We start from the raw sequence: 20,902 nt of genomic DNA on the forward strand, positions 1-20,902 counted from the left end.
TGTTGCTGAATTTTATCAAAACTCCTTAAAAGTCATTAGGAACCACAGAGTCCCAAGTGGGAACAGAGGTCTCCCTGCTCAAGGCGATCTTAGTTCCCTGCATTTCAACATTCTCAGCTTACAATGTGATGTCCACGTGCTGACAGGAACTGTCAGAGGCCGGGCGTCCCTCTAGCCCCCATGGCGTCTGAGGCAGTGGCCACCGCCACCCTCTCCCCCAGCTGCCCTCCCCTGCACCCCTTTTGTCTGCGTGACCCCACCCCTTTTATTTCCTCCTTTCTTGGCAAGGCTGGGGTCCCAGAGGTGGAGAGAGGCATTTCAACGCCACCTTGGTCCACCTCTTCACCAACTGCGATGCTGGGCAAGTTATTAATTTATTCTCGGTTTTGTTATCTGAAAAAATGAGAGGACCTAACGCTGGCTGGTCAACCTCACCAGGCCACCAGGAGGCTTAAAGGTGATGATACGGTTTGAGCTTAACACACTAAGTTCCTGGTGTGTGGAAAAAGCTGCATAAACACACAGTTATTGATGCTCATTTAAAACCTCACTGCACCTACTGTGGGCCAGATCATGGGTCTGTAAAGGGCCAGAGAGTAAATATTTCTGGCTTCTCGGGTCCTAAGTCTGTCACGACTACTCAGCTCTGCAGGCACAGTTCAGAAGCAGCCATGGGCCGTGTGGATGAGCAGGCGTAGCTGTGTTCCAGTAACACTTTATTTCTAAGAGCCGATGGTGGGTCGGACACCGCCCCAGGACTGATGGTAGTTTGGCCACCTCTGAGCTGGACAACGTGGGCACCAAGGACTCAGACTGAAGGTCAGGAAGGCACAGATCCTGTCTTCAAGGAGCTCCCGGTGTGGGTGGGAAACAGAGGATGCATCATTACGACACCATGCGGTGAGTCTGCCTGGGGGTAAGACGGGGCCTAAAGGAATGGGAGGCGGGGCTGGGGGTGCAGCCCGCAGAGCGTGGCCTGCCCACCCCTCACCAGCCCTCCCTGTGTCGGGGAGATGCGCTGGGCCGAGGGGCCTCAGGGTGGGGCACCAGCGGACCTGAAGGGGACTCGGTTTGGCCGGAGCAGAGAGTTCCACGGGGACCAGAGTGGGTGTCAGAAGGGGTAGAGTGTGGACTTTTATCCCAAGAGCAATGGGGAGGGGCCTGAGGAGCTCTTAGAAAGGCCACTCTGGCAGCAGCCCAGGCGGATGTGAACGAGAAGAGGCGGGGCAGAACGGCCAACCCAGATGCCTGTGGAAGGCATTCTGGAATAAATATAATGTTATCCCCGTGCAGGCACTGGAATAATGTAAACAAGCAACGATGGAGAAGGCCGGCCGGGCACTGGGACTCACTCTCCAAACAACCGCCTCGGCCAGGGACAGGCTGGGAGGTGGGGAGATGGGCTCTGGAGGATGGAGCGCACCTGGGGCTGCAGCAGGGGGTGGAGAAGAAAGAAGACTCAAGGCCGAGCCGGCTCTGGCTTGAGGACCTGCCTCGGTGGATGGTGAGTCCAGTCTAGAGACAGTATGGGCGGGTTGGAGGGAGGGAGGGACACTGGATTTGGACACGCTGACCTTGAGACAGACTGAGGTCTGGGGTGCGGGAGAAGCCCAGCCCAGAGGTGAAGATGTGGGACCTGTCAGTCTGTACGTGCCAGCTAAAGAGGGGGCAGGAGGCAGAGGAGACACCATGGAGAAAGGCCAGATGGCAGAAGCAGAGCAAGGTGACCACCACCCGCGTGGGCCCAAGAAGATGAAGTTCGGGACTCGGGAAAGCCAGGCGAGTGAGCGGTGGAGGGTGGTGGTGTCCGAGCCCACAGAGAGGGTGGGCGAGGGAGGCTGGGAAGTGCCCCCTGCACTGGCACAGGAGCCGTGGACCCTGATTCTCAAGCACGGTTTCAGGTGAGCAGAGGTAGAGGCAGACCTGGAGGACTGGGTCAGAAGGTGAGGCAATGAAGGACACAGCTGGTGGTCCCTCCTTTCAAACAGGCTCGGAGAGGGACCGGGGTAGCTCGAGAGGGTCAGGGGACAGTGGGAAGCGTTCGATTTTCTTTTTAATTAAAGGTGAAAAAAAAAAAAAGAAAGGTGAGAGCATCCTGAGGATCCTAAGCATGGGACTCAAATCAACAAATGTATCTTGAGCACCTCCCCCTGCTGAAGATGACAGAGACGTCGTTTCTGACTTCACGAAGTGCACTCTGTGGGGAGAGCTGCTGGAACCCCAGAGCGCAGGTGAGCGACTCTGCCTGGGGTCAGAGGGGCTTGGCCAGGGCAGAAGTCGAGCTGGGGCCCCATTCCCCAGGCCCAGCTGGATGGGCAGGGCAGACCAAACCATAGCCCATCTCCCCTCCTGAACCTGGGCACTGCGGGGGGCTAGCATAAGAATGTGATGTGTGTGTGCACCGCACCCCAGGACTGACCATTAACCCAGCTCCTGACTGCCTTGCCAACAACACAGCAATCACTGCATGGATTGGTTCCAGGGTCCCCCATCTCTGTGGAGAGCGGCTTGCTAGCATAAGCTCATTGGAAACGTGCTCCTGTGTCACGAGACGCCAGGGCACAAGGGTCTCAGAGATGCCCAGACCACTCCTCCTTTCACAGATGGGGACAAGACTTGCCCAACACCCACCAAGTTGGTGTGGCAGCTAGGACCATGCCCTGCTATGTCTCTGCCTCTCAGACTACTGTTTCTTTCAGAGCCAGCACAGACCAGGAAGCTATAACTCCCAGAGAGGAGTGGAGACAGGCCCACCTTATCTTCACCCAGGACGCACACGGCACCAATGCACCTGTCCTCAGTGTTGGGAATTTCAGACAATAACAAAACATGGGACAACAGGAATCTCCCAGGCCATCTTTCTGCCTTTGTCCTCCTCCCACGCGGCCCTCTGGACAGCAACCCCCGTGCCCTGACAGCAGTGAGGTGCGACCATGCTTTGCAAAAGCGAGTCAAGGACCACTCCGTGCATCCACCCCACATAGTCCCACTGTACCTAGGGGTGCCCACGCCGCTTTCCTCTCCTTGCTGTTTTAATCCTTATGTAAACTAGACTAGGACCCACATGAAAGCCACCAGTTTAAAAACAAAACATGGAAATTTGTGTTCCATATTATTCTAACCAAAATTAACCTCGCCCTCGCCCTGAATCCCCGTCCTTTACCTTTCTTCCCACGTGGCACTAATGCATTCTTCCTTCTGTGACAGGCAGCTGTTTCTCAGCGGTGAGACTGGACAGGCTCCAGCGGAGGGCACCTGCGCTGCCTGTCACTCCCCCTGTATGCAGAGGAGCGCCCTTGCGTGGCGGCTGTCCACAGCCGTGAGTGGGCTCGAGAGCACAGCCGCGCTCCTCTCTCTGCCCGTCACACCTAACACTGTCTTGTTCCAGAAGAGACAAAAACTCATTCTTCTTCCCCGAGTAGTCAGGTAGGACCCAGGCCCTGCCTTCAGGGCTCTGGCTAAGCAGGGCGGATAGCTCCTGCAGGTGGTCTGCAAGGACAATGCACCGACTCCAATGTGCCACTAACATTCCTCAGGGAACAAACACTCCTTAAGTAGGTCTGAGGAACTCACGGGCCCTGGAGCACAGCCTTCCCCATCCCACCTCCGCCCAGCCCAGGGGCCCCAGGGCCCGTCTACAGCCGGGGCGGGGAGGGGGGGGGGAGCATGTCAGGGCCAAAGAGCCGTCCCCACGCACGCCTGCCGGCAGCTCGGCAGGAGGCCTTGAGCAGGGGGAGGGCAACACAGGGTCCCCGCGACCTGCGTTCAACCCCTTCAAAAGCCACCGAGGTGGCGAGAAGAGACTTGGGGGTTATTTCTTACCGTCAAACAGGCCACTCAGTACGTCCTGACATCCTGATCTCACCCTGCTCGTTAAACCCATCTCCAAACCCCAAGATTGGCAACGGGGGCAAAACACCTCATTTCTCAGAAAAGTGTCCAGGAACCTGCAGCTGATGCGAGGCAGTCAGGATTGGTGGGCAGAGCATCAGTGACCCCACCTGGATCCTGGTCTCTGTGCCCGCTTCAGCCCCGACACCCTCCCCTGCATCCACCCGGAGGCTGGGCGCGTTACCTCCATGCGGGCCTTGTAGAAGTCCACGTCGTGCAGCTTCTCCCGGCAGCGCACCAGCTCCATCTCTAGCCTCTCCACACGGTTCGCCTTCTCCCTCAGAGCATCGAGCTCGTCGCGATAGGCACGAGCAGACCGGGCGTCAGCCGCCAGCTGGATATTCTGGGAGACAGGCAGAGACAGGGGAGCCTAGCTTAGGGCACCCCTCTGGGGAGGGAAGAGGGGGCCAAGTCTCTGAAGCGCAGCGTTTCCAGGACATCTCGGTGGCCGAGGGGCTCCACGTGCAGGCCACCGCGTGGGGTCCCCGCTCGCTGTCACTAAGAAAGTCACCCCCTCAGCCATTCTCAGGACAAGCGGCTCTCGGGCAGTGTTACTCTGAGCAGGAAGGAAACAGAAGCCTTTGCTGGAAGCTCCCCCTGCTGCATGCCCGAAACCCTGGGCCACAGCTGCCAGGGAGTCCCAGCCCACCCCCCAGTCCCCTCGACACACGCAGACACACAGACAGGCCTCCCTGCTCACCTCCTGCTTGACTTTCTGCAGCTCCAGCACCAGCTGATCTACCTCATGCCTGGTGTCCACAAGCTGCTCTGTCTTCTCCTCCCTGGGGGCGATTCGGAGCGAGCGTGGTGAAGGGGCCTGCTCGGCAAGCAGCGGAGCGGCCCGCCACCCTGCAGGCCCCCAGCAGGAAAAGGAAAGGGAACTGCGCTTCTGGGGATGAGGAGGGGAACCGGCACGTGGGGCTTGCAGAAACGTTCCTGACTCAAAGTCTTTTCCATTTTTAACTTTCCAATGCCCACCCTCAAACTGCATCCATTGGGCAGCGGGTTTCCCTCTGGGGGTACAGAGAGGTAAGGAGACCCCGGCTGCAGTGGCACCACTTCACTGCCAGGCAGGCAGCAGGGCCCACTGGTGACGAGGCGGAGGCGGGCAGCTCCCGAGGTGATGGGCAAAGTGGCACATTCGCCAGCCGCAGGCAACGGGCACGGCTCACTAGACGTGGGCGAGCCACATCCTCCCTCCAGCCAAAAACCATACCAGTGGGTGGTCATCTAAGCCCAGACGGCCTGAGCCCTAGAGACCTGGTAGAACCCCTCCTGGCGCAGGCCCGGGCAGGGTCGCCAACGGCGCTCAGGGCGGAGCCCAGCTGACTCTATAGGGCCCAAGTCAGAGCTCTCCTGTTCGCTGCCCCACGCGTGCTAGACACGGGTGTGTGTGACACACGGCACAAGAGCAGAACAAACAGCCCAGCCGAGCGGAGGACTCACAGCTCCTGCCTGACGCGGCGCAGCCTGGCCTTGGTGTCCGCCAGCTCCACGGCCAGGTGCTGTTTTTCCTCGCTGGAGAGGCTGCTGGTGGGGCTCGGGGTGGACTCGGCGCTGGAGGACTTGAGGGGGCTGGGTGGGTGCTGGGCCTGGAGGTAGTCCCGCTCCTGGGTGAGGTCCACGATCAGCTGCAGCGGGGCGGGCGGGGGAAGGGAAGGAGCGCTTGCACCCGAACTTGGGGCACAGTGGTCAGCGGACCAGAAGGAAGTGAGAGGCGTCGGCCAAGACTGACGGGATGTAAAAAGGAGCACGTGAACGAGGAGGGTCTCTGAGCTCCACGTTCGATGAACAACTAACGACCTTCCCACGCGGCTCTCGGAGGTGACCCCTGGCTGCAGGGAAAGTGCCCGGTTCCCACCGCCACCAGAAACCAGAGAGACAGGACCAGGGGGCAGCAGGCTTGAGACGAAGAGTCAGCACGAGGAGGGTGGCCGCGTGGCCAGGGCCCAGGCATCCCTCCCGGGCCTGCCGGTCCGCCACCCACCCGCAGACGCACCTCCGTGCACTCGTCCCTCTCGTCGATGAGCCGCCTGAGGTGAAAGACCATGTTCCTCGACAGGGCCTCCAGCTCCTCCGGGGCCACGTCCGGGAGCTCCAACCACTGCAGGTCGAACACATTCTCCTGGTTGTGGGTCACCTGCGGGCACAGGTCAGGCGCTGCAGAGGTGGGCAGGGCATGGCCGGGGGTTCTGGGAGCTCCCCGACCCTGCAGCCAGGGGGTGGGGTCACAGCTGACTCGGTCCCCTGACGTCATTCACCCTCATTGACAGATCTTCCGTGGAGAGCAGGGGGCTCCTCAAGCGAGTGCAGACGCCCCTCAGCCAAGTTCCACTAGCATAGGTCAGGCCGGGTGTTAAGTCAGTCTCAACACCGGCTCCAAGAGGACACGGATTTTTTTTAATACCAGAGAGCTCTCCTTACAATATAGTATTTCCCTAAAAATATACTGTCCTCAGATATTCTTACTGAAGCATCAATTTACAACACAAAGAAGGTAAGTCCTAGGGATGCCACGGGTGCAAAGAGGGACTATATGTTAAAAAAAGATAGAATCTAACACGAATATGGCAAATGTTAAAAATCTTATGTTGGAATGTTGGGTGCATAACGATCTACATTACTTTCTGGGAAATATTTCATCGTCTAAAACAATTTTCAGGTAAGCCTGTATCTCATCCCCACAGGTCACAGAAGACCTCCTGGATCTTCCCTTTCCATCAGATGTGAGCGGAGGCCCATGGCTATGTCTACACTGGGCAGCCTCTTCAACGACTCTGCCGACCTGACCCTCTCAACCCGACACCCCCAGACCAGCCAGAGGAGGCAAGAAGAAGATCAATTTCGAGTCCCCATCCTTCCAGTTCGGGAAGGTGAGTATTAGCACACTCAAGCCTCAACATGGGAAAACGAAAAGAAACCAGGGACATCCCCTCCGAGAGGCACACCAAAAAGAGTTCTTAAGTTTTTCAGAGCAGTACATGGAGAGAGAGGATAGTTTAAAAACAAAGAAACAAAGACAGGGCCCTCCAGTTTCTCAAAAGACATCTGCTTTCTTACCTCTCCTCCCTTATTGAAGAAAAGCTGGGATTCAGTAAATCTCAGAGAATTAGGAGAAATCTCACCCCATTGTACGGGGCACCCTAAAGGCCCGGAACTGGGATTGAGAGGCCGGGTTCCAGGCCTGCTCCATACCAGTGTTTGGGAAAGGCCTATGGAAAGGGGGTCCAGGGGTGCAACCACAGCTGCACAGCAGTAACTCAAGGAGCTTGTAATTAAAGGCTTATGCTCCTGCTCCCAATTCTGACTCAATGGGTCTCCCGTGGGGCCCGGGCACCTAGATGTTTAAGAAGCACCCAACTGGGCTTCCCTGGTGGCGCAGTGGTTGAGAGTCCGCCTGCCGATGCAGGGGACGCGGGTTCGTGCCCTGGTCCGGGAAGATCCCACATGCCGCGGAGCGGCTGGGCCCGTGAGCCATGGCCTCTGAGCCTGCGCGTCCAGAGCCTGTGCTCTGCAATGGGAAAGGCCACAACAGTGAGAGGCCCGCGTACCGCCAAAAAAAAAAAAAAAAAAAGAAGCACCCAATTAATGCTGAAGTCCTGTTTCCACAGCCAGTCACCGAACTTGATAATCTCTCAGGGCTTCTTTTTTGGGTGCATGCTTTTTTTTAAAAAAAAATATCCTGCTGGCAGAACAGGGAAGGGGAGACAGTGAGTAGCAAAGACCGAGCTAGTCTCGAGGACCTAGTCCCCAGATACATTTTCAAAACACACGGACACACGAGGAAAGTTAAAAGGCAGAATGGTTCTTAGGCTAACAGGTCACTGACACGAATGGTTGAGAACATTTCCTACAATACTGACGGGCTTTGCTGGACCCTCGACCTGCCATAAGCTGCATCCGTCTCCTGCTTCAAATCCTGACTCAGAGTCTGCAACCCACAGTGCCCTAGCCGGCTGCGGAAGCCCAGCAGCCTGTCCCCAGAGCCGGTGTGGGGAGCTCTGTGTTCAGCTGCCTCTGCCAGTTACACACCTGCTCCTACGTGCTCCTGCTCATGTCTTTTTCATGCATTTATCTCATCTGTCCAATTAGATGGAAGGCTGAACCATACCTCCTAAGATAATTAAAACGTACAAGGCTTCTTTTGGAGGAGGGTGGGGTGGAGGTCAGGGAACTAACTTTCAGGTGGGTGCTTGGTTTCCAGGGAAACTACCGCTTCAGTTGATACCACCTCTGCCAAAGTCAACGGCGGAGGGGTTGTCCTTAGTGCAGAGCCCTCCTGACCCCACCCAGGGGGCCGAGTCTCCGGAAACAGCCCTTCTGGGGCTCGCTGGTTTTTAACTTCCCAAGGGGTGGCAGTTGTTTCTCTGCCATGTCACTGACAGAAGCAGTGAATCTCTCTCTATAAGGATCAACCATTTGAAGCAGGGTGACATTTGCCAGAATACATTTTCAGGGACTGTAAATCAAATTCTGAGCCTAAACCACTTGACAGCTCTTAAAATAGTCTGAGTCCATATTAGGCAAGAAGAAGAGGCAAAAGACGACTTGATTGAGGTCTTTAAACAATTCTTTTTCATTTTAGCCGCCCCTTTATTTTAGCTTGCTGACAGCCACCTTTCCAAATCGAATCAATTTGTCTGTAGTGTCTGAAACCTAAAATTAGCAAAATCATTAATGGGCGATGTGCTCTTTAGACTTTTCACTGGTGGAGAGGGCCTGCCTGCTGGGTGCCATGGGAGCAATGGTCCCTGGCTAAGCCCCACAAAGCTCCCCACCTACCTCCTGTATATGGGCCACGATCCCGGCCTGTGTCTCAATGTCCAGCTGTTTGATTCTTTCGATAAATTCCTCTTTCCTCTCACACTGTGGAGGGTTACAAGTGTTAATGAAAAGTGTTTTACAAGGGCAACCTGGGGCCTCCAGAGCCACAGAAATAGTTTCAAAAGGAGACACCTGCCCCCCACCCCCGGCTTTTCCTTCTATAATCAAGAGCGCTCTGCCCTCCTACCAGCCAGCCCCTCACACTGAGGTTTCTCTAGAAGCGGCTCAGACTACCTATATCACAATCACCTGGGGGGGTTGTCTTTAAAAACACCGGGGGTGGGCTTCCCTGGTGGCGCAGTGGTTGAGAGTCCGCCTGCCGATGCAGGGGACACGGGTTCGTGCCCCGATCCCGGAGGATCCCACATGCCGCGGAGCGGCTGGGCCCGCGAGCCATGGCCGCGGAGCCTGTGTGTCCGGAGCCTGTGCTCCGCAACGGGAGAGGCCACAGCAGTGAGAGGCCCGCGTACAGCAAAAAAAAAAAAAAAAAAAAAAAAAACAAAAACACCGGGGGTGGGGGGTGGGACACAGACAAGCTCTCCAGGGGATTCTTAAACAAGTAAAGATCAAGAACAGCTGGTTTAGGGCAGCAGTTGGTAAACTTCATCTGTAAAGGGCCAGATGGTAAAAAAATATATATCGTAGACTGGACAGGCCACGGGTCTCAGCTCTGCTGGTGTGGTGTGAAAGCAGCCACAGGTAACATGTAAAGGAATCCGCGTGGCTGTGTCCCCCTAAAACTTTATGTACAAAAATAGGTGGCAGGTCACATGTGGCCCACAGGTTGTGTGCTGATCCTTGCTCTCGATGTTCCTACACTGGGGACAATTTGCTAATGGCACCCGGCCCCAGGGATCCCCACCTGGCCTCTTGCCCAAGGTGCTAGAAATGGTTGCCACCTAAGTCAGTGTCACGTCTCTCGCAGGAACCCTGCGACCTTCCGTCCTATTGGGCTGAAAGCAGCTTCACTGCTGCCTCACCGAAGGGGGTTTTTATCCCCACAAACCCAAACCTAGGAGCCCTCCTCTGTGTCCCCTGCCCAATCCCTACCTGGACAGCACAGCCCAGCAGCAAGAGCAGCACCTTCTTCACCTCCTCCATACTCTTCCCTACATCAAAAGAGCAGCATAGTTAGTCCAGCGCAACTGTGTGTGAAATTTCACCGGTGATATATACGCATGTACTGCAGGGGGGAAAAAATCAAATAAGCTGAAAAAACCTCTCTACCCAGTGACATGCACTTAAGGTGTACACATTCCATCTGCTGTCTCCACATGGGTTTGTTTTTTCTTAAACCAAATGAGAATGCTGTCCATAACTATCTGTGGCCCTTTTCCGTTCACATATATCATAAAATCCTTCCATGATAATTAATGAATATGAGCATCGCTTTGTAGTGTGTGCGGTTAAGCAAAGTACAATGGAGGAGAACAGTCCCCACAGGAAAATACTCAATCGACTCTGAAATAAGAATGGACACAAACTTGCCTTTCCATCCTGCAAAATCTCAAACAGACGAAGGAGAAGAGTAAAGTGCCCCCCCATGCTCATCACCCACTTCACGTTACCAGCATTTTGCACATTTATTCCATCTCCTCCCCACCGCCGCCGCCTTTGTTTCTCAATGTCTGGCTGGAGCATCCCCCAAAGCAAGTCCCAGACACCACACACACATCATTTTTGATGGTCTCATGCTTACTTTGTACAAAGGCCACAAACGAATTCAACCACCCCCTTTCCAGAGATCTGATTTTTCAATATTTTAATCGAAATGATGCTACAAAGAACATCTTACAGCTAATTCTTTATGGATATCCTGACTCCCTCCTTCAGGATAAACTCATCTTTCAAGCTTGTCCTACTTCCAAACTGCCCTTGAAGAAAGGCTCTGCCATTTTTCTCTCACAACCAATATACCATAAGTCCCACTTCCCCATGCCCAGACCAACACTGTTTTCCTACTCCTTCTCAGCTTTGCCAATCAGGCCAAAAAATCGTATTTCATCAGTTTACACTGTGTCTTTTCCATTATGCTTGAGGCCAAATGCGTCTTCATCTGTTTATCAGTTTCAGTCACTTAAATAAACAGAGTCAGGATACAGGAGCTCCAGACCTGAGGTGGTCACCAGGAGGCCTGTGACGGGAATAAGCCGTACTCTGTTTCCCAGTCTCAGTTTCCACATCTGTGAAAGGGAGGCAGCTGGCCTGGGTGACGTGCAGGGTGCCTTTCGGGTGAGAAGCTCTATGGTTTTCTGCCCTTTTCATAACATCCTGTTCTCTTTGGGGGAGAAGGGACATGCTAGAAAAAGCATTTTTTTCCTGAAAGGCTTACCAACATCCACTCACATTGTGCTAAAATGGTCCAAAGCATCATCCATGACACCTGGGATGAAGAAAACCAAACTCACGTCCAAGAACTAGTGCTGTGGTTCACTTCGGGTCCTTGGGTGTCAGGCGTGTATGGAGTAACATGTGACTTCACCCTAATATCTCTCACCTGAGAAATAGCTAAAAACAGCTTTTCCTGAGATGGCATCATTATGGTCGAGTCTCAGAACTGGGGGCTTGGCACCCCCTTCCCACCGCCTAGTCTGAAGGTGGGTGGGACGGGCTGCGGGGCTGGACCAAAGGGTCCCTGCAGAGCATTCAGATTCCACACTCTTAAGAATCAATCAGGTCTGGTGTTGCAGATCAGCCCATGAGGATCAAACCTTCTCTTTGCTAGTAAGTGTAGCACTTCATCAATGTTTGAAACGGAAAAATTCTCAAAGACTTTAATGGATTTTTTTCCCCCACCTGAGGCCTTTTATTTGGCCCAAGAGGCTCTAATCCATAGACATAAATACATGTAACACCACAATGACTCACTTCTCTATTAAGGCTGAGGTGGTGATCAGTCACGGTTTTAGTTCTGATAAAAAGAGAAGGACATGCCCACCGGAGTATGAAAAACTCCCATCAGCCTCACCAAACTCTTCCCCTGGCCACAGTGCTCATGCCAGCCCACGTGGCTGTCCTCATCTCTGTCCCTTCACGGTCAGTCCCCAGGTGACTGGCTAAGGGACCCTCGTAAGCCCTTTGGTGGATATAACAAGCACAGACCCCTCCCAGCTGTCACCAGCTCCTCGTCTGCAGTGATTCACCTTTCATAGGCCAGGTACCCAGTGCCGTAGCCAGCAGAGCTGACACACAAGAAGAAAGCATGTTAAGGGCCTTGGATCAGCTCAAACAGAAGTCAGAGTTCACGAAGAACCTTTATGTGCTCTTCCCAGCAAAGGCCCCAGAGGACCCAATTATATCATACTTTGGATAACTTAAACAACTCTGATGATCCATTCCCCCAGCCTACAGCGGAGGAAAACGGCAAATTAAAAGTGGAAAGGAGCACGAGAAAGGCCCACTGTGAGGAGCAAGGGCATAAGCCGGTCATGTGATAGCAGGGAAGAGACGAGAAACCCTGCCCACATACACGAGGGCTTCAAACTACAGTTGGAGGCTGTTCGGTGAAAGAACGAAGGGTTCTGCTCCCCCCAGCATCCCGTAGTTAGACACAATGACAACCGTGGGTCATTCATTCATTCCTTCATTCATTCATTTACACCCATCAGACAGCAAGGAAAAACGAAATCTGATCCAGAGCACTGTTAGAAAAGTATGGAATTCCAGTTGGCTAGGTTTTGTTACAGAAGGGGAAAAAGGATTTTAGAAGTAGAGAATTAATTTTAGAAAAATGTTCAGGGAATACTTATTTAAAATAAGCTTTTTGGTGGTGAACAGGGCACTAGGGAATTCACCTCTGCCTTCACTCACGTGAAGCAGTGCTGTGCTCATTCTCACCAAGCTAAGCGAATAAAAACTTGTGCTATAACAAATGTACCCTGTGGTTTTTACCCCTACACAATTCCTAGGAAACTTAAAAAAAGAAAGAGAGACAGAGACAGAGAGAGAAAAGCAGAATTTCCCTCATTTCTCATGGAAAGCTGATGCCCAATTTCTCTCAGGATTTCTGCTGTTTTCAAAATCTACCAGATTGTGGGTTTTGAATAGTCCAAAACACATCATAAGACTCTCTACTGGGTCCTTGCCGGCAAGGATGGCTCAGTGACATAGTTACACAGGCAAAGAAGAAACAACCCTACACACAGCTCCCTCCCAAGCACCTACTAGGTGCTGGGTGCTTGCTGAGAACATACCCATAATCAACACAGTCCTCTGAGCTCAGACCAAGAAAACCAGCAACTTCTATAGGAACCCAGAGGAAGGACAACCAGTTTGCAGTAAGGATCAGTTAAGGCTTCCTAAAGGAAATGACTTCTGAGCTGAGACCCCAGGATGAGGAGAGATTTGGGGGCTTTTCAGGCACAGGGAAGAGCATATGCAAAGGCCTAGACACAAGAGAATATGGTGCTTGTCAAACTATAAACGCTTCGTGCTTAAGCTCATTAAAGTGGGTTTTCATGAGAAATGGGAGGCAGGGTAGGAAGCAACGTGGATTTCTGTACCTAGTGAGTCACAAGCAACCAGTGGATGGGGGGAGGGCCGAACACAGCAGACACCCTTTGCACCTAGCCACAACCCCAGGGGGAATCCCATGACAGCCTGAGCTAATGGTCAAGTCTAAGAAAAATCTTACTTACTTACTTTACTACCTGCTTCCTGGAGTCCTGACACAGAGAAACTCACTCCAGCCTTTCTTAGCATAAATGGAATGCATATAGGCTGACCTAAATTACACATAAAGCTACAGATGTTTGTAGCAATCAGCTTCCAAAACAGGAGGGAAACTGATACCGCACGTGTGATAAAGGTGGACCTGGGGATAGAAATATAGTGGGGCAATTAAAGTACATCAGCCTCTAAAATGTGGAGACTGAATCAGATCAAGATTGGAAAATTTCCTGACTTTCTAATCTTTTTTTTTTTTTTGCGGTACGCGGGCAGCATGTGGGATCTTCCCAGACCGGGGCACGAACCCGTGTCCCCTGCATCGGCAGGCGGACTCTCAACCACTGCGCCACCAGGAAAGCCCCTGACTTTCTAATCTTGAGTCTATGGCAGACATAACTAGTCAATCATAACACTTTCTTACCGAGCCTGGAAGGGGGCCTCAGAATCCTTCTGAACACAGCACTGCCTGATGTAGCCACTGCCTGACACACAATGAAAGCTGGCACATGGAACAAAACCCAGCTTCCATGCCTGGTACACAATCAGTGGGGTCCTTCTGGCTCTACTCTTTGATTCTCTAAGATGCAGTCATTTGAATGTTCGTACATTCTCTGGACACGGAAAATCAATCTTGTGTATAAGTGATCACTGGGGTGTCAAGGTGGGGATTTAGACAAAGGAAGGCAAACAGCCCTTTCCAGGAGGACCACAACCCCAGAGGCCCTCGGTCCGTGAGTCGCCCGCCAGGGTGAGGGTTTAACCCTCTCAGCCTGGAAGGACTGACCCACTGGAGTTAATCCTGCCCTCCACAAGTGCCCTTCACGTCTACAGACCATTGCAGCGCTTTCATATAACATGCTATCACTTGACTTAATCCCCAAAGCAATCCCCAAAGGCCAGTATTAGCTCCATGTTACAAACAAGAGGAAGCTCAGACAAGCTGAGCCACCGAACCGAGATTTGGTCACCACCTGCTCTCTCCTAACTTGCTCCCATCCCCCTCCCTGAAACTGCCATCATTTATGTACATTTCCTTCCAGAGCAGGGCTCTCTCTGGTTTAGCTTCTGATCCCAGTGCCACACAGTGCAGGTCTTTAGCCTGTGTCTGCTGACTGAGCGACCGATGGTAACTGTTAGCATCATGTCCCAGGGGGAAAAACAAAGAGGACGTTTTCAGTTTCCAATCTTGTTGGGACGGAGATATACGTGTGTGTGTGTGTGTGTGTGTGTGTGTGTGTGTGTGTGTGTGTGTGTGTGTGTGTGTGTGTGTGTGTGTGTGTGTGTGTGTGTGTGTGTGTGTGTGTGTGTGTGTGTGTGTGTGTGCCTATTTTTTTTTTTCTTAATAATTCTACATTCTACTCTCCTCTGACTTATGTGCTGGAGTCAACCACTCACTGCGCTTTCCCTGGTTTCTTAGTTAAAAACCAGTCATTTCATAAGGATGATTATGGGGCTGTCTCATTGATTTGAAAATAGCACCGCACTGAACGTGACCCTGTTTCTCAACGCATGACATCTCAAGACTCACCCACACGGGCACAGTTCTATGGGCCGTCCTGGGGGCTCTGCTTACACTGAGAAGAACTATTATTATTTTAACATGGTTACCTTGGGTTCCATGAGGAACAGTGTGGACGGTAATTCCTCACGGGTGGGCACTTAGGGACCCTCCGTAATCCGTCACAGGTGATGGGATGGGAGGCAAGCACCTCTATATACCACCTCACAGCCTGGAGAGCAACTCCTAGGAAACCCTCACCTAGATTTCTTACACCTAGAACATTACACGTGTGACCCCCACCAGGCATTCCCCCATTTACTAGTCATTCAGCAAACGTTTATCACATGTGGACTTCGCAGGCACGAAGTCACACGTCCGTTTGAAATGATGTGGGTGGCTCCAGAGCGTACCCTGACCCAGGGTCCCGTTATCCCACCGTCTCTCCTTCACCCCCCACCCCAGTCTGCCCCCACCCGCAGGGATCCCTCACACCACCCTGTGTGGGTAACGAGAGCCTCTGCCCAGATGCCACAAGGCAGCCACTCCCAGAGAGCAACTTCAACAGCCACATCAAGCCCCTCAGACAGCGCCATCATCAAACATGACTCTTTAGCCCAGCCTGCCTAGGCCACAGAAGCTGAGAACTAATTCATTCCCTAGCACCAAACAACTGAAGATCAGAAAAGGAGCAGCAACCACAAGAATGCAGCTTGAGACCCAGAGTCTGCACTGGCTGGAGGTGAGACGGTGGCAGAGGCAGGAGGTGATCTGAGAAAGGGTCCCTCCCGCGCACCAGGCAGAAAACGCAAAGCCCCAATATTATCGGTGAACATAGAGACCTTTGACAAATAACAGCTCATCCCTCCTCCTCGGACAGCCACGGCCACAGAGAGCAGTCCCGCTGGACGCCATGCACGGTCATGCAGCTGGGGAGCCCCCTCTCTGTGTACAGCCCATCACTAGGAGGTGACCAAACAAAGTCTGGTTTCCAGGCAGGTCCCGCGGCTGCTCCGAAGGCTGGCATCTGGCCGTGCTCTAACGACTGCTGTGCTTGCTGCTAACCAAGCTTTTCATGTTCTTAGAAGAGCCAAGTGCTGGCACTCAGCTCAAGGGACCAGCAACCCCCTGCGCTCTACATGGACCGGAGAATTCATTTCTCAATCCAGCAGGCAGCACAGAAGCAAAGGATCAGGCCGCAAGCCATGCCGTGTGAAATTGTGTGGGGGTGCTTTTCTGAACGTGCTCCCTCCAGGAGAAAACAGGAAGCACGAAGAGGACTGAATGCCTACAAGATTAGCTCTTCTTTATTTACTTACTTCTTCCCTCCTCATTTAAAGGACCTAAGGTTTCTGCAAACACAAAAGTTTTATACATATATATAAACGAGATCAGAATTCAGGAAAAATGAAAAAATAGCTTAGGGTTGAGAAAAAGAACTCAAGGGGCTTCCCTGGTGGTGCAGTGGTTGAGAGTCCGCCTGCCGATGGAGGGGACACGGGTTCGTGCCCCGGTCCGGGAGGATCCCAAATGCCGCGGAGCGGCTGGGCCCGTGAGCCATGGCTGCTGAGCCTGCGCGTCCGGAGCCTGTGCTCCGCAACTGGAGAGGCCACAACAGTGAGAGGCCCGCGTACCGCAAAAAAAAAAAAAAAACTCAAGAATCGCCCATTAACACCTAATGGCAGACACTCGACCCACCCTGTCACTTGGCAAGCAGGGCACTGGGGCGGGCAGAGCCGCAGGAAGGTGGCAGGGGAGGGAAGGCAGCCCGCCCGCTTTCTAAAAGAACAATCTCAGCGGCAGGAAGACTGTTTGTAACAAACCAGACTTGGAGCCCTCTCTCTGGTCTCCGGGGTTGGAGGTGAGCCAGCCCCTGGGTGCACTGGCCCTCAGGGCTTCCAGCTCGTCATCAAAAGGCAGAGCGGTGCAGTGAGGGAAGGTTTCCATGGGATCCGAGAAGCACTTCAAGGACACCCTTGATGGGAGAGCAAGTAAATCCCAGAGGGTTAAATATTAAATTCCAAGGAGTTTCAGGAGTTCCGTTTCCCTCTGGCCTTTGAAACCTAAACTTCAGCTGTGACAGAGACTTCCTCCCTGTGCCCTGAGCTTGCTGCTCCTCATGGGACTGCCAGCACACTTGCACTCCTCTGAACTTGTCACACCTGGACACCTCCCTCTGCTGCTCTGTCGAGGGTTCTTCGAGGCCCTGCCACATACCGCCTCCTCCAGGAAGTCTTCCTGACCTGCCCAGGCAGAAGTGATCTTGCACTCTGTGGGAAGCATGCTCGCACTGCTTCTCGCCCCGGAACAGGCTAGTCATGGACACTTTCCTCCCCTCCTGCCCCAACGCAGACTGGGGGCTCCTTGAACAGAGACAGCCTATTCGTCTCCATGGCCACTGGACCCATGGTGGGCATCTGACAGAGAAAGCTGGATGGGGGCTTGGGCTGAGCTCCTCTATGAGGAGGAGCGATGCAAGCGCGTTCCCGTCTTCTGTTTGGGAGGGTCAGAAATTGGCCTTCTGGTTTCTTTGGCCAGAGCAGCAGGAGAACAGAGGTCTGCAAGAGCTGTGAAGGAAGGACGTGTACAGAATCTGGGGGCACAGAATCTCAGACTCCTCAAGGTGCTTCCTCTGTCCCTGCAAGCCCCTTCTGTAACCATCACGACAGAAAAAACTGAGGACGAGGACCAGATCACCGAACAGCCATTAATGGGAGGCTATCCTCAAAGGTTCCAGCTGTATTCACAGACAGGACCCTGTAGGGTGCGAAGACGGGCTCAGCCCCTCCTTGGACCCAGGAATCTTGCCTGGCATTTAGAACTCAAGAGACACCAGGCAGAATAATGACAGTGGCTGGTCCTCCTGCTTGAAACCAGTGGCTGACTGTCCACATATATAACCGTCTGCGTAACTTATGGTAATAAATACCTCTTTTACCTATGGGACCACCATGCTGTGTGCCTCTGAACGAGTTCCCTCCCCTCTCTGGGCTGGGTTTCTGCACCTACATGGCTCCACCCTTTCCATTCTAAACAGCTTAGGAGTGATCAGCAATTCCCAAGTCTGAAAACCACTACTGCACTTGGATACAAACCTTGGAAGAAAAAACTGTGCTCTCTTCCAGCATGATTGCTCTATGATTCATTGCAGAAATTAATTTGCTAACACCCTGGCTTCCTGTCAGACAAATCTAGTCTTTTCCGTGTGTGTGGCACAGTGACAGGCCTGGCTGCTGAGAAACCAGAGGCTGAAGTTCTGGCCAACGCCTTCCCTCATTTTACAGATGCCGCGGACATTGTGATCTCTTGGTTCTCGTGTAGAATGCACATATGTAAATATGCTTAATGGATGCACAGCTGGCAAGATGGGGGTGCAGGCAGTTTTCAGTGCTTCACTACCGGCCTAGGGCAGCCACACACATGGTGTTGGGCAGAGGTCGACTCTCACTTGACCCTGACCACTGACCCTTGACTGCTGTATCTGTGAGAGCATGTGGTTGACATGTGTAAGGATCTCTAGCTTGAGGCAAGAGGGAAGTGGGGACAGGAGAGGGAAAGGACAAAGTGCGTCTCCAGCACTTATGCTCTATTTATTCAGCACCTACTATGTGCCACGCACTGCTCTAGACACGTAGAAGACATTGGCAACAGCAACAAAAACCCCCAAGATTCCTGCCTTCATGACAGATGACATCCTAAAGGGGGAAAAATAAGCAGCACAGCAGACATGGAAAAATAAGTAAATCAGGGAGTATACTGGAGGGCGTTGTGTTATGAAGAAAGGGAAGGCAGAGCAGGATAAGAGGACTGGGAGTCCTGAGGAGGAGGGAGGGATGCAGCTGCAGACAGCGAGCTCATCAGGATGGGCTGCACCGAGAAGGTGATATTCAAGCAAAGACTGGAAGGATCTGTTCCTGTGAGTATCTGGGAAAAGCATTCCAGGCAGAGGGAACAGCCAGTGCACAGCACAGGGAGAGAAGTGACATAATCTAACTTTCTAAGAGGACAGGCTGCTGTGTTGAGAACAGACAGCAACAGACAGCACGGGGCAAAGGCAGAGAGGCAGGCAGACAGAAGGCCACTCGGGTGCTAGCCAGGAGGATGGTGGTGGCTGGAACCGGTGGGCAGCGGGGCAGGAGGAGAGAAGAGCTCAGCTGTTTGGAAATTAAAGCCAGGGCATGGCCTGAGGAATGGGTGTGGGGTAGGAGAGAAGGATACGTTTTGGCCAACTGGAAACAAGACAAAGGACACCCTACAACATCCAGTCCTGGGGGTCCACACATGGCCAGCCACTGGGGAAGGCTTTTCTGCTACACGCCACTGTATGGACGTGAGGGAGGGTTAGAGCAGGGTCCTGCAGGACCCCAGGCAAGGCTCCAAGAAGTGGCATCTACAGTAACGAGGCGCTGGACAGATGCTTCCCCACGGACGGGTATGAGGGAGATCATTATAAAGTCACGCACAATCAGAGAGGAAATCCAGAGGTCATTCGAGGTAGAAACAGGAAATAAGAGAATGGGGATTGGGGGCCAGGAGGGCAGACATTGAGGATGGATTTTTAAAGTACATGAAGTGTTTTCTCACATTCACTAAACGGTCCTTGAATCCCATCCAGGGTAGGAAAAAAGAGAACATCTTTTTGTGTGATGCGTGCAGGAGGATAGGCATACAGAAAAATCTTCTAATAGTATTACTCATGACAGCTTCCTTTTTTAGGTCAGAGGAAGGGGGCGGATAAATGCTTGGTGTCTTGGGATCATTTAGTGTTAGAGAGAGAGAGAAAGTGAGTGAGTGTGTGAGTGTGTGTGTGTGTATGTGTGTGTGTTTGGGCTAGATGTTCTGCTGGGATCTGTCCTGCCCCTGCCCTGGCTCCATGGAGGTGCATTTACCAAAAACAAAAAATAACCCCAAACTGAAATGTTATAAATAACAGTACAGTGTCAACATCAGCCAAAAGGAGCACAGGCATGCTCCTGAGCCATGTGGCAGAATTCGTAAAAAAAAAGTCGCCCCACAAGAGAGAAACCAACTTTGTTCTTTATTTTAAAAGAAACCCCAAATGCTTCGCGCATCTATTTTTAAAATTTAAAACAGAAAACACTATTCCACAAATATGTCTCTGGCACTCATGTTTGCGTCTTCTCGCTGGTGCACCTCTCCCGCCCACCTCCTCTGCTCTCGGAGCCCCCGACACTCCTGTCAAAACCTACCCATGCGTGCGCCCAGCTCTCCTCCCTCCAGCCCTGACTTCAGGGGAGGCAGCCCCTCCCCTCTCAGCAGAGCCCGCAGAAGCTGCTGTCAGTCAGGCCCTGCCTGCCAGGGGCCTTCTGAGCTTGCTGCAGCCGTTGGGATTCTCGTCCTTAACTTTCCCAGGGCTCCCCATCTCATCTCTCCAACTTCTCCATCAGAACTGGGGCCAGAACCTCTTCAACTGATGTGCACTGATTCTATATGGTGCTGGGGACCACAGGGCAGGCAATTCACCTGTCAGCTTAAAAGCGGCTTCCCCACGGTGTTCCACAACTGGATTGCTGGGGAACGTTGTACAACTCTGTCCATTTATGAAAAAAATCACTAAATTGTATACTTGGTATGCAAATTATACATTAATAAAGCTATTAAAAAAATCAGCGTCCACATCTCTGCAGGTGTTTCTGTCCAGCGCCAGACCCGAGGTGCGACCTGGGTTCCTTGCATGTGGACAGTCCCTTGGCCCCATGTGGTTCAAAGGGGCTAGAACAGAGACTCAGCTAGGGGGAGGGCTGGAGCCAGGGTTCTGGCGAGTGGAGGTGCCTGCCGGAGAAGGGGCGCCCAGAGGGCAGGCTTCCAAATGGCAGCAGGTGGTGGGGGGCACTGACGACGGGAAGGTGGCAAACTACGCAGTATGATGGGGTGATGGGGTGACAGGCTGCCTGGGTGGGGGAGGAGGACGTGGTTAGTATTAGACTGAATCATATGCCACCGTCATTTTTGTAGGTCAAATAGTTGAACACTGGCAATCGCCTACAGCTCAACCTAACA

General features: G+C 52.9%; 1 protein-coding gene across 3 annotated transcripts in view; it reads right to left on the reverse strand.

The window, feature by feature from the left end:
* CCDC88C (coiled-coil domain containing 88C) overlaps positions 1 to 20,902 on the reverse strand; it is a 127,341-nt gene that overhangs the window by 51,982 nt on the left and 54,457 nt on the right. For all 3 annotated transcript variants that reach the window (XR_014293892.1, XM_082618971.1, XM_082618972.1), the window contains exons 5-10: positions 9,766 to 9,824; positions 8,674 to 8,757; positions 5,891 to 6,031; positions 5,338 to 5,522; positions 4,592 to 4,673; positions 4,076 to 4,234 (exon numbers count right to left, since the gene is read on the reverse strand). Coding sequence is in view for 2 of the 3 variants with exons in the window: in XM_082618971.1 (XP_082475097.1) it covers positions 4,076 to 4,234; positions 4,592 to 4,673; positions 5,338 to 5,522; positions 5,891 to 6,031; positions 8,674 to 8,757; positions 9,766 to 9,824 (710 nt within the window). In the remaining variant the exon portion in view is untranslated. The remainder of the gene's footprint in view (positions 1 to 4,075; positions 4,235 to 4,591; positions 4,674 to 5,337; positions 5,523 to 5,890; positions 6,032 to 8,673; positions 8,758 to 9,765; positions 9,825 to 20,902) is intronic.

The sequence above is a fragment of the Mesoplodon mirus genome (genome assembly GCF_964341445.2).
Source record: "Mesoplodon mirus genome assembly, chromosome: 4".
Classification (NCBI taxonomy): Eukaryota; Metazoa; Chordata; class Mammalia; order Artiodactyla; family Ziphiidae; genus Mesoplodon; species Mesoplodon mirus.